This window comes from Protobothrops mucrosquamatus, unplaced genomic scaffold (genome assembly GCF_001527695.2).
Source record: "Protobothrops mucrosquamatus isolate PMUCROS unplaced genomic scaffold, P.Mucros_1.0 scaffold_231, whole genome shotgun sequence".
Lineage (NCBI taxonomy): Eukaryota > Metazoa > Chordata > Lepidosauria > Squamata > Viperidae > Protobothrops > Protobothrops mucrosquamatus.
In genome coordinates, this window is record NW_015386307.1 from 108107 (window position 1) to 121824 (window position 13718).

The 13718-nt window shown below is 44.7% G+C and overlaps 1 protein-coding gene across 3 annotated transcripts in view; it reads right to left on the bottom strand.

Moving 5' to 3' along the window:
• The window catches only part of HUS1 (HUS1 checkpoint clamp component), a 39277-nt gene extending 26428 nt beyond the window's left edge, over positions 1–12849 (bottom strand). For 2 of the 3 annotated variants that reach the window (XM_015829190.1, XM_015829183.1), the window contains exons 1-4: positions 12746–12849; positions 11655–11782; positions 5831–6007; positions 2009–2116 (exon numbers count right to left, since the gene is read on the bottom strand). In XM_015829190.1, the coding sequence (XP_015684676.1) occupies positions 2009–2116; positions 5831–6007; positions 11655–11782; positions 12746–12797 (465 nt within the window). In that variant the 5' untranslated portion in view covers positions 12798–12849. The remainder of the gene's footprint in view (positions 1–2008; positions 2117–5830; positions 6008–11654; positions 11783–12745) is intronic. The other variant, XM_029286876.1, reaches the window with a different exon arrangement.
• Between the last annotated feature and the right edge of the window lie 869 nt (positions 12850–13718).

The window sequence follows — 13718 nt, forward strand, 5'->3', positions numbered from 1 at the left end:
AAAAGTAATTTTAATGGGAATACAGCAATCAATATTTGGCTTTTAATTAGGTTTTAGTGGGGTTATTTTGTGTATTTTTGTATGATTTTTTGTATCTTGTATATTGTATTTGTGTTTTTAATATGCTGTGAACCGCCCTGAGTCCTACGGGAGAAGGGCGGTATACAAATTAAATTAACCTAACCTAACCTAACCTCCTCTTCCTCCTCCCCTTCTTCCTCCTGCTGCCCCCCAGGTGGCTCGAGTGGGCGCCGGGACAGGAGGGGTGCCTGGGGGGGAGCAGCCGAGCTGGCAGAAGGGCTGGCAGGGGCCGCGTGGCACCAGCCCCCACCGCGGCTCCATCAGATGGACGGAGGGCGAGGCCGGGCAGCGCGAAGTCCCGGCTGGGGTGGTGGCAGCTGTTTCCTCACCCTCCTCCTCTCCTTCTTCCTCCTGGTGCCCCTCAGATGTCTCAGGCAAGTGCCGGGGCAAGAGGGGTACCTGGGGGGGAGCAGCTGGGCTGGCGGAGGGGCTGGCAGGGGCCGCGCGGCACCAGCCCCCACCGCGGCTCCATTAATGGGCAGAGGGCGAGGCCAGGCAGCACGGAGTCCCATCTGGGGCAGCTGCTTCCTCACCCTCCTCTCCTTCTTCCTCCTGCTGCCCCCCAGGCAGCTCAGGCGGGCGCTGGCCCCACTGCGACTCCATCGATGGGCGGAGGATGAGGCCGGGCAGCGCAGAGTCCTGGCAGCGGCGGCGGCCAGGCCAGGGGCATCAGGGACCCCCGACGATGCAGCCATAAGAGAGAGAGAGAAAGAGAGAGAGGAAAGAGAGAGAAACATAGGAAAAGAGAGAGGAAAGAGAGAGAAAGAGAAAGAGGGAGGAAACAGAGAAAGACAGAGGAAAGAGAAAAAAGAGAGGAAAGAGAAAGAGGAAAGAGAAAGAAGGGGAGAGGAAAGAGAGAGAAAGAGGAAAGAGAGAGAGAGGGAGAGGAAAGAGAAAAAAGAGAGGAAAGAGAGAGAGGAAAGAGAAAGGAAAGAGAGGAAAGAGAGACAGAGAGAGACCGTTTTGACATCTAAAATGAAGATAACACTGCATATACAGTATCCTTGTTTACCTTTATTTTATATATACACACACAAACACAGATACATACATACATACATACATACATACATACATACATACATTAAAGGTAAAAAAGGATATCTGCAGTGTTATCTTCATTTTAGATATTAAAAGGGTTTTGCGGCTCCCAGTGTTTTGTTTTCGGTGGGAAACGTGTCCAAATGGCTCTTTGAGTGTTTTGGGTTGCCTACCCGTCCTAAGGGAGGCCGCGCTGCTTCGCGGTCCTTTCCGCGGAGGAGGCTGAACTAAGCTCTGCCAGCGCTGTCACCCTCTTGGCTCTCTCTCTCTCTCTCTCTCTCTCTCTCTCTCTCTCTCTCTCTCTCTCTCTCCCTCTCCCCGCCTGGGCGCTTCTCCAACCAGGCTGGGCGGAGCCGGTGGAACAGCCTTCCTGCCCCCCTCCCTGGCCAGCTGGATGGGGGGTTGGGGGTCACCACAACATGAGGAAATGTATTAAAGGGTCGCGGCATTAGGAAGATTGAAAGCCACTGCTATAGCCCATGTCTGAGAATTGGCTTGTGGTAGGGAATCTTGAACTTAAGAAATGTAGTTTCTATGCTATGTGAGATATTTTTGTTTTGTCCTTTGGTCATGATCTTGACTATGATTAATTTTGTTTATGATTTCAAGCTACTCTTCAGTGTCACCTGTAATGTTTTGTGGAATTAAACCTTGGTTTGTATTACAGTTTTACATTTGGAAGTACCTCTATAATCTGATGCACAGAACCAATGCATAAAAATCAATATGAAAATGACACAAAGTATTGGAAAGAGTCCAGATAAAAATGTTCACTGGTATCAAATCATAAGAAATTTGCTGCAGTAACGCTTAAATTTGAGAAGAAACCAAATAAAACAGTATTTTTAAAAGCTAGCTTCAATTCTCTGAAAATCAAGTTACTTACATCGAAGTTGGGCACACTGGGTTCTCTGAAGTCATTCCACAACTTTCTGGGGATAACCCTTACAGGAATATCATGAGTCACAAAGCGGCTACTGGTTGACAAGGAAGACTAGAAGAAAGAAACTTCACATGACCAAAAGAGTAATTTTTGGCTATTTAAAGAATTATCATAATTCACTGCAATCATCCATATCTATTTTACATCAGTAAGCAACTCCTTCATAACTGCAAGTAACACCATGATTTCAAGCCTATCAAAATTGGCCATAAAGTTATCTCTTCTCTCCAATCATATGTTAATAGTTACAATGAAACATGGTCACCCTTAATCAATCGTTTCCTTCTGAAAGTTTGCTTGGGCCAGAAGTCTAGACAAATCTTTCAGCCAAATTTCCAAGAAATCAACTTTCAAAGTCCTGGAAATCAAATTTGGAATGATTGCTACCTGGAATCAGAATCAGAATAACAAGAGTTGGAAGGAACCTTGCAGGTCATCTAGTCCAGCCCACCACCCAAGCAGAGATTCTATACCATTTCAGATGATGGCAGTCCAGTCTGTTCTTAAAAGCTTCCAGTGATGAAACCCCTAAAACATCTGAAGGAAAACTGTTCCACTGGTTGATTGTTCTGTCAGAAAATTTCTCATTTCTAGGTTGAATCTCTCCTTGATCAGTTTCCATCCTTTATTCCTTGTCTGACCCTCAGGTGCTTTGAAAAATAGGCTGAACCCCTCCTTTCTGCCACAGCCCCTCAAATATTGGAACACTGCTAACATGTCTCCCCTGGTCCTTCTCTTCGCTAAATTAGCCATACCCAGTTCCTGTAACATAGGGGTGTCAAACTCAATTTCATTGAGGGCCGCATCAGCATTGCAGTTGCCCTCGGGGGGCCGGGTGGGTGTGACGAGGGTGGGTGCGGCCAACTGGGTGGGCGTGGATGGAGTGGGTATGGCCTACTGGGTGGGCGTGGTTTCGGCAGGCAGCATGGTGCTCTCCTCACAGCGCCGAGAGATTGAGTCGGGCGGTGCGAAGCTCGCCAACTTTGCACCTTGCTGCCTGCTGAAACTTGGCAGGCTGGGGGCTAGGCAGCATTGCACTTCTCATCAGATTCGCGCCACCCAGCTCAGCTCTTGGCGTTGTGAGGAGAGCACCCCGCTGCATGCTGAAACCGGGCAGGCTGGGAGCTGGGCAGACTTGCGTTTCTTTTTGGATCTGCGCCACCTGGCTCAGCCTCTCGGTGCTGTGAGGAGAGCGCCCCGCTGCCTGCCCAAACCCCTCCCCCAGAGCCCATCAAGCCGGATATGTGAAGTAGGTGAGGGCCATTTGCTGGCCACTTCCAGGCGATGGTGCATTTCTTCATTGCTCACAAAGAGTGACACCTCCCCAGCATGCACCCAGGGGGTGGGGCCGACGCGGCAGGGGCTGGTTCCTCACTGTTTCCAGACAGCCTTGTGGAGCTAAGACTGAATGTGTTTCAGCATAGATGGCCACCACAAAATTGTACATTGGCTCCCGGCCGTTCCCTCACTGTTTCCAGGATGGCTTCGCGAGCCACATGAAACCACTTCACGGGCCGCATCCGGCCCCCGGGCCTTGTGTTTGACATGTCTGCTCTAACCATTCTTCATATATTTTAGCCTCCAGATCCCTAATCATCTGTTAAAATCAGCACTTTTAAAATGTAAGACTCTGATATCATTATGTTCTATTGTTTGTGTTTGCATTATATTGAATTCTAGTATGACATGGTCACTCTCACCCAAGTTTCCTGCAGTTTCAACTCCCTCTGTCACTTCTTCTCTGTTTGTGAGAATTAGGTCTCATATGATTGTCCCTCTAATTCCCTCTGCTATCTTTTGGACAACAAACTTGTCAGCTAGATTGGTCAGGAATCTATTTGATTTCTCACTTGGTGCAGAATTAGTCTTCCAGTTGATGTCAGTGTAATTGAAGTCTCCCATTACTATTGATTCCTACATATATTTGTTAATTGGTTAGCAAAAAGTACATCTATTTTTTCTGCTTGGTTGGGTAGCCTGTAGTATACACCTATGGCAATGTCATTCTTTTTTTCTTTTATATTGACCCATATGCATTCTAGGTTTTCGTCTTTGGTCTTGTGCATTTCTGTACAAATATAGTGGTCTTTCACATATAGTGCAACTCTACCTCCTCTTTTATGGGATCTGTTTTTTTTTAACTGTTTGTATCCTTCTATCAGTATGTTCCACTAATGGGTTTTATCCTACCAAGTTTTGGTAATTCAAATTATTTCATATCTACCTTCATGTATTAATAATCCTAGTTCACCCGGTTTGTTCCCCAAACTTTGTGCATTTGTATATAGGCACGCTTCCTATGTCTCCTATTTGGTGTTTGAGTTTGTCTTCCATCCCATCCCTCCTTACTTCATTATTTGTTTTGTTTTCTAGGGATTTTTGCTTGTAATTAGGTCCTGGAGATCCTAAAGATTGGTCACTCTCCCCCCCTCAGTTTTAGTTTAAAGCCCTCCTGATAAGTTGAGCTAGGGGTTTTCCGAAAACATTCTTCCCAGTTTTTGTGAGGTAAAGCCCATCCCTTGCCAAAGGTCCATCATGGAGGTAGTACAGACCATGGTCCAGGACACACAAATGTGCTTTTAACCCACTATTCACTTCTTCATAGCCCGAATGTTCACATGCATATCTCTGTTGTTTAATAAATTAAAACATGCACAAATAAGTAGCAATAGATTTCCCTTGAGTATGTTGTCATTTTTTATCTGGTTTCTGTGAACTGTAAAAAGCCTAAACTATTCCTAATTCAGAGGTAACAAAGTATTAGTACCATAATTTAGCTGAACTAAAAGTTATTATTTTCCTTTCACTTTGATACTACAGTATATAGTGCAGGGCTTTTCAACCTTTTCACCCATTGTACCACTTTTAGGATATGGCAACATCCGAGTACCACCAGTCGCCTAGCAAGGTGTCAAAAACTTGATGAAACAAAAAAAAAGGAAAAAAGTGATAAAGTATAGGTAGTCCTTGACTTACAACAGTTCGCTTGGTGACTGTTCAAAGTTACAATGGCACTGAAAAAAGTGCCCCCCAAGCCACAGCCGAGCAAGACACCTGCCTGCCCACCCGGCCACGCTCTTCCTCCTGTCCAAGGTTTTCATTGTTGTGAGCATTTCTGTTGAGGATTGGCAGTGGGGGTGGGGTGGGGGTGGTTGCAGCAGGTTTTGGTCACTTCACATGACCCTGGGACACTGTGACCATCATAAATATGAATCAGTTGCCAAGAATCTGAATGTAAGTCACAAGACCCTGGAGATGCTGCAACATTCTAGCTGATCGGTGCTTCTTCTGGGCTCAGAAGCGCCAGGATCAGCGCCGAGCTCAGCGCCGAGCTCCAGCTGGCGCCCGGCGCTGATCCTAGTGCTTCCGCTGAACCCTGATAGCCCTGCAGCTCCAACCATCTCTCGCTCAGGCTTGTGGGATGCTGCCACCGGTTCAGCTCATTCCCCTCCCCTGCTACCACTTTTCTAGGATGGTCGCGTACCACCTGCCAGGTGCCAATGTACCACAGGTGGTACCCATACCACTGGTGGAAAAGCACTGATATAGTGAACCTGGGGACTTCAAAAGAGCTAAGATGCCACAATAACAAGAATAACTATATCAACAATATGAAGACTCCCTGTGTAAAAGTTATGCTGAAAGAAGTTACTGTGTCATGAGCACTTACACAACTGTACATCTTATTAATGGCCAAACACTTGAATACATTGCAATTCTCCTTTGATAAGACTGACATTAGACTAAGAATACTTCTCTACTCACCAGCTCCATGGCTACTGTAAGACAAGGACACTGCTTATTAGTCAATTTGATTTTCACTGTCTTGGCATTTTGGGCAGTTTTAAAAGCCCTGGAAAGGTTTTCAGGTGCCAGTTCTAAATAAATTTCGTTATTTTCTGCAGAGACACCCTCCATCTGGAATTCATCAAAGAAGTTTATCTAGAACAATTTTAGAAAGCAGAGATGCTGATAAGGCTAGTGCTATTAATATTGGGCTTCATTTAAAATTATTTTGTATGGTATTGGTTTTTCTTTTGCTCTCATAGGTTAAGTATATATAAGTAAAGTAGCTGCTATAGTCATGAATGTACTTAGTATGAACTATAAAACAAGTTCAGCATGGTCAAAAGCATTAACTTACATACATCTACAAACCAGATAGTAACAACCCACAGCATATAATAGCTAATTAAACAAAAAATACACATGAAAAAAGCATTAACATTTTCATTTAACATCTTCCAACTCACAATAAAGTTTCACAACAAAATATTATATATCCTGACTGTAATTATTTCTATAGTTTAATAGAAGCTTTTTTTTCAAATGAAGTCTTCAGTTTGAATAAAAAGGAAGTATAATTTATATATTTTATTCAACCCTAAATATATAAAATGTTCAACTCTACTTTGCTGGAAGATGCACAGATTAAATAAATCTCTAGATCAGAAATGTATATAATGCAAGCAACTGACCATCAACTCCCCTTTGAATTTTCTGCAGATATGCTGCTAACCTGCAGTGACAAAAAATGCTACCATCTGGAGACAATTAAGAATGGGAGAAGAAAGCTCTTTAAATTCAACCTACATTATGTTATTATTGCTTGCATGATTTACTGCTACGGACTCAGAATTTGTTACTATCACATAGCAGTTGTTCTGTCTCTCCAAATAAAATAATACAGAGTTGGAAAGGGTCTTAGAGGTCTTTTAGCCAAACCTCCTGCTAAAGGAGAAGGCCCTATACCACTCCAGATAAGTGACAGTCCAGTCTCTTCTTAAAAGTCTCCAGCGATGTAGCACCTATAACCGTGGTGGCGAACCTATGGCACATGTGCCACAGGTGGCACGCAGAGCCCTCTCTGTGGGCATGTGCGCCATTGCCCCAGTCCTAGGCCTCTGCCACTGTGTGCAAAAAAAAAAAAGGTTCAATCAATTTTAACTTCTTGTGGGGAAAAGATCTCACAAAGTTGGAATTGCTTGGTTGAACTTTATTTTCAGTCCCACATAGCGGTGGAGGAAGTGACGTGTCAGAGCTGGAAAAAACATGCTGGGTGGGGATGGGGGGAGCGGCGGGAGCAGGGCGTTCCATGTGAGGGGTGGGGCGGGGCCTAGTTGCTTCCCTCCCCGTCAGACACCTGCCGAAGCCGTGCAGGGTAAGGTTGCCGACCCTGCCTGGATGCCCTCGCCTCCCCCAAGGATTTGTTTACTAACCTGCCTTTCAACTGCATTCCATTTCTCCATTCACTTCTCAGCCTTTGCTATGTGTTTGTGGGATAAAAAAATTCAGTGAAGGCTGATAAGTGAATGGAGAAACGGGATGCAGCTGAAAGGCAAGTTAGTAAAAAAAAATGCTTAGGGGAGGTGAGGGCATCTGGGCAGGGGCAGCAAACTTACCCTGCAGGGTGGCGGGAGAGTTAACGGCGGGTGCAGGGGGCCCAGGAGCTGCGCAAAGCAGGCGGAGCGGAGGCCAGGCAGATTGTGGGTGCCATTCCTCGACTCTTCCGCGCTGCTGCCTCTGCTTTGACCAAAACGACCCAGCCGTCGCTGCTGCCGCCGCCCCACCCAGCTCTGCGGCTGCTATGCCGCTGCCCCACTCCGGCCCCAGGCATCTGTGCCTTGCGCGACTGTCCTGCTCACTCCTGCGATTAGCCTCCGTGCTGGCGCCGGCACTCCACAGTCCCTCGCGGCTCCATTCCGGCCCCAGGCAGCATCTCTGCCCTGCATGACTGCTCCGCTCACACTCTCTGAGCCCGCGATCGGCCTCCATGCCATTGCCGCTACAGAAGTCACACAATGGGGGCATGTATCCGGGCAGCTTGGGTGAGGTGACCTTCGTAGGGCTAGACGATGGCACCAAGTCCTCCTGTGACGGGGCCCTGCTGATTGCCAGCTCCAAGAGCAGCGAAGGCGGCAGCAAACACAACTCAATCCTCAGTAAGCCCCGTTTGTTGTCTCCTGCCCAATGCTGCTGCCGTGAGGCCACGGAACAAGCCAGGCGGAGGTAAGGAAACGGGTCGGGGCAATGGGAGAAGGGCACTCTGCGAGGGTTGGATCCGATGCACATGGGGCTGCTACCTCGCTTTCCGGCGCTGGGCTGGACTGGGCGGGGAGCCTCCATGCTGCTTCTCCTCCTGCAGACATCAGGAGCGCTCACCCTGCCTACCCCTCATCCTGGGGCTGCTACCGCCGTCCCGTACTCTCCAGCCTGTTGCCAGCCAGCCAGGTGCGCCGAGCTCGGGCCTCGGGCAGATGGATGTTGGAGGGGAGCGAGAGCCGCGGCTGCCCGGCTCCTCCGCCTGAGGACACATGCGGTGAGGCGCCGCCCGGCTTGGTAAACCGCAGTCTGCCTGCAGGAGGAGGAGGATGGAGGAGGGCTGGCTGGGGACAGGTGCAGCGCTGCCCATGGGGGAAATCTGACCAGCCCCAGCCTGGGAGTGGGAGCGCTCGGCTGGTCAGTGATAGGCTGGAGAGCGCCGGACAGCAGCAGCTGCCCTGGGGCGAGGGATAGGTGGGGTGGGCGCTCCCGATGTCCACAGGGGAAGAAGCGGCGAGGAGGCTCCACGCCCAGCCCAGTTCAGCCTAGCCCCAACACAGCAAGCGAGGCAGCAGCCCCATGTGTGTCCCCTGCCAGGCAAGCAGAGCCGCGGCATCTGCAGGCGGGCAGAAAGCACGAGCCCCAATCCCAGCACAGCCCCTACCCACTGTAGCCATGCCCACGCAGTGGGCCACGCCCACCCAGCACCCGACGATACATTGTGGGTTTTGGGTTGCAGTTTGGGCACTCGGTCTCTAAAAAGTTCACCACCACTGACCTATAACTTCTAAAGGCAAGCCATTCCACTGGTTGTTCTCAGTGTCACGAAATTTCTCCTTAGCTCTAGGTTGGTTTTCTCCTTGATTAGTTTCCATCCATTGTTTCTTGTCTTGCTTTTTAGTGCTTTGGAAAATAGGTTTACCCCCTCTTCTTTTTGGCAACCCCTCAAATATTGGAACACTGCTATCATGTCACCCCTAGTCCATCTTTTCACTAGACTAGATACTCAATTCCTGTAATCCTTCATGTTTTAGCCTCCAGCCCCCCAGTCATCTTTGTTGCTCTTTTCTGCATTCTTTCCACTCTACACCTTTTTTATAATATGGTGGCCAAAACTGGGTGCACTATTCTAAGTGTGGTCTTACTGAGACTTTATAAAGGGGTTCATGTGATCTCAATTCTATCCCTCCATTAATGTAACTTAGGATTGTGTTGGCTGCTACCACACATTGCTATTTAAGTGATTATCCATTAGAACTCCAGGATCCCTCTCAGTTATTGCTATTGAGCTAAGTTTCACCTAATCTGTACCTGCACATTTGGGGTTTTTTGCCTAAGTGTAAAACCTTACTTTTTTCTATGTTGAATTTCATTTTATTAGATAGGGCCCAGTGTTCAAGTCTGTTAAAATTCATCTGGATCTTGAGAGTATCTTCTGGGGTGTAGGCTATTCCTGCCAGTTTAGTATCATCTGCATTTTTTTAAAATTTAAATGTATTGTTTTATCATAGAAAATAAAATACAAAAGAGTAAAACAAAATGAAACAAAACAAAAACATATTCACCCCTCACAACAAAAAAGAAAATAGTGTACAACAAAGGAGGAAAAAGTGGTCAATTAAATTTAATATTTAACAAGTTTTACAGGACTATATATATATGAAGACCAGTGTGGCTTCTTATCTAAAAGACAATTAAAAGATAATGTAAGAGTAATTTTGAATATAATTGAACATTTACAACAATGTAGCGAAAAACAAGTTGCATTAATCTTTCTGGATGCAGAAAAAGCTTTTGATTGTTTGAACTGGGCCTTTATGTTTATAGTGGAAAATATGGTTTTTGGATTGGGCTTTATACAGGGTCTATAATCCAGAAAGCTTAAATCATGTTGAACAGAGATTTACAAAACCAGTTGAAATCCAGAAGGGTACAAGACAGGGGTGTCCTTTATTATTTATTCTAGTGTTGGAACTGTTAAATAGAAATATTAAAGATAAAAGAGCAAAATGACTACAAATTCAAGCGTCATCTGCAAATTTGATGAGTTCCCCTTGTATTCCCTTATCTAAATCATTTATGAAGATGTTGAAAAAGTACTGGGGGTAAAATGGAACCTGGGGATACCTCAATGCTTATTTCTCTCCATGTAGATCAGGAGTGTCAAACTCGTCACATCACATGACGTGTCACAACATATCATGACTTTTTTCCCTTTGCCGGAGCTGGGATGGGCGTAGCTTCCATGTGACGCATCCGGCCCATGGGCCGGCAGTTTGACACCCATGATATAGATGTTGTTCCATTAAGGACTACATATTGAGCACTGTCAATCAGTTATAAATTCATCAGGTGGTGATGTTGCCTGTCCCACATTTTTTTAAGTTTACCAAGCAGTAGGTTATGGTCTATTTTGTCAAATGCCTTACTGAAATCCAAGTATACTATGTCCACTGCATTTTTCTGGTCCATTAATTTAGTCACTTTGTCAAAGAATGAAATAATCTTTGTTTGGCATGAACTATTTGTGACAAACCCGTTGACTTCTGGTTAAAACTTTGTTTGCTTCCAGGTGTTCACAGATCTGTTGCATATCTTCCCAAGTATTGATGTTAGGCTGATTGGTCTCTGGTTTCCTGGACCTATTTTTTTCTTCCTATTTTGAAGGTGGGAACTACCTCAGTTCTTTTCCAGTCCTCTGGTAGTTCCCCAGTTCTCCACAATCTTTGTAAAATATGGTTCAATGATTCTGAAATCACATCTGCTACTCCTTCAGAACTCTGGGATGTAAGCCTTCAGGTCCCATTGATTTGAACTCATCTAGATCAAACAGGTGTTCTCTTACCATTTTCTTCCTTATTTTAATTTGTATTCTTAGTTTGTCTTTACAGTTATGTTTTTGATAGGCTGAGCTGTATTATCTTTTTGCAAGAAGACAGATGCAAAGAATGAATTAAGTAGTTCTGCTTTCTCTCTACTGCCCATTGCATCCTTGCCATCTTTTCTCATTAGTGGAGCAATTGTTTCCTTGACATTTTTGTTTTTTATCTGTTGAAAGAAACTATATTGCCCCTCCCAGCACCTGCATTACTTTTGCAGTAGGAAGCACATCAGAAATCACTTTTGATTGCTGGGCTAGGATTCCAGCAATCTCCCCCTCTCTGCTTTACCTACATTCATACCAAGAAACTTGTAGACAGAAAACAGCTATATCAAATATGGATCAATTCATCTCTGCTTACTTTATTTAGATGATATTGCGCTAAGACAGATGCTAAGCTATTTAAAACTCTATTCTTCTATATCCCTTCTTAAATTATGATAACAATTTTCTAGCTCTTCTTGAATATCTTTCAGCTCTTATGGGTCTTTAATTACCTCAAATTCAACTTGCATTTTTGCTTGTCTTCTGTCTTTCTTGTTCATTTATTTCTATCTCTATTTTTTATATTTTGTAGGAACATAGGAGAAACTGCTTATTATGTACAATACTGTACAACACTTCATAGTTTGCTGTTTTTAATATTTTTTGCCATTGAACTCTTACCTGGTTAAGCTCACACCACATACTAACACCGCCATTTGCCACTTTGTCACTGAGGATGAAGTAAAGTTTATCCAAAGTAAGCCGCAGGGTACAGGTTTTAGCTAATTTGGCAATTGTGCTTATCACACCTGTCAAGACAGTACATTTTACAACATAATCTCTTAATATCTCTGTATAATAGACTATCTTGAGTCACAGGAACAAAAATAGAGGGTGAAACTTCATTACCAAATAGGCATATTAAGGATTCGTTTGGAAGTTGCATTAAAAATTACCGGACTCCAGTAATATCCCATCACTAAAAGATTAACTTATCATTTCTGTAAGATTAACAAAAAAGCTTTGGGGCCCAAGTTCTAATCACTGTAATAGTTTTTCAACTATCTGTTTACTCATGTGCAATTGTGACTGAATTTTTATAACTGATTTTATTGACATAATTAACAAGCAATTCTTATTTCTCACTCAAGTCATGGAGGAATAAAAGAAGGCAGTCTTTGAGTAACATGGTATTAATAGATTCATTACAGATAGGCTGCAACTTTTGAAGTATCCCTGTAAATGAACAAGCCCCCTTTTTTCTTTTCCCTGTATATTTTTACCTCTCCAACAGCAAAATGAAAACATGACATTCTTCCTGTACTACATACATTGTCCGAGTATTCATATGGCTTGTTTGATTTGAGCTTAGCACACTCTGGGAAGCAAATCACTGGAAAGAATATGTATCTGCTTGAATTAATCCAATTCAGTTGGCAGCTATGAATCTATCATCCTATTTACTCTCCTCAGTAGCGTGGAACAAACAGATGGACTGCCAAATAAATGAAACACTTTATTTCATATAATCAGTAGCCACGTTTCTATTTCCATTCCCGGCAGAAGGCTTGGTATTTTCCTTGAAGACCCCTTTATCCTCAGAGGAAGCACGCTCTTTTGATGGAAAAAGAAGCGCCGCTCCTTAAAATTTAAAAATCTGGCGGACAGTTGGTAAAAGAAGCCACGGAGGAGAGGACAAAGCTGAATATGCTCTTTCCAGTGTTTTTTTTCTTTCCAGCTGAGCTGCAGGCTTTTTCACACGCTCTACTCACGACTGAAATGATTGAGACATCCAACGTCTATAATCTTAGATCGAAACCGCATGACAGAAATGGCTCCGGCATCAAAGCACCGCCTCTTCTTCCCCCATAGAGAAAAAGGGAGGCATTTGCACTTCCGGTTCCCGTTTAAGTGTCTTAGGGGCGGGTCGTGAGGAGTTATGTAAAAATACCACAGGGAGTTGTTGTCTCGCGATAGCTTTTTCCCCCCCCTCCATTTCGGCCAGTGGAATCGGTTTTGTAATCTCTCTCATGGCCAGTCCAATTAAGTGGGAATTGGAAATGTCACTGATCTGAAAAAGGCCAAATTCTGATCCTACAAACTCTTTTCATTATTTCTTCGATCTATGGTGAAACCCGGAAACCGAACTAAGGGGTCGCTGCCAACGATGCCTCCGCCCATTTTTGTTTCATTTTCCCTTGTTAATGGCGGTCCAGGCAGGTTACACTTTAAAAGAAATGGGGGGGGGGCTTGTAGAAAGCGTAACCTAATCAGTTCTTATGCCTATTAACAGAATAATAAAGTTGGAAGGGACTTTGGAGGTCTTCTAGTCCAAACCCTTCGTGAGCAGGAAACCCTATACTATTTTGCACAAATGGTTGTCCAATCTCTTCTTTAAAACCTCCAGTGATGGAGCATTCACAATTTCTGGAGACAAGTTCTGTTATGACCCAGGTGGGTAAGACTAGGCAAGCCTCTTGAGAATTTATTTCTCTTGGGAAGGGTTAAACAAATGGCTCTTCACCAACCAGTCAGACTCCACTCTCAGTCCTCCAAACAACAGGTCATAGATTACCTGGCAAGCCCCCAAGGTAGAAGTCCAGGCCTCAGAGCAAGACAAAGGTCCAAGACAATGAGCAATTTCCAAATGGCACAGTGAAACAAAAGGCAAATGCAGTTCACAAAACAAGGGCACAATTCAAACCAAAAGGCAAAGAGCACTTTTCAAAACAAGACAAGGTCCAA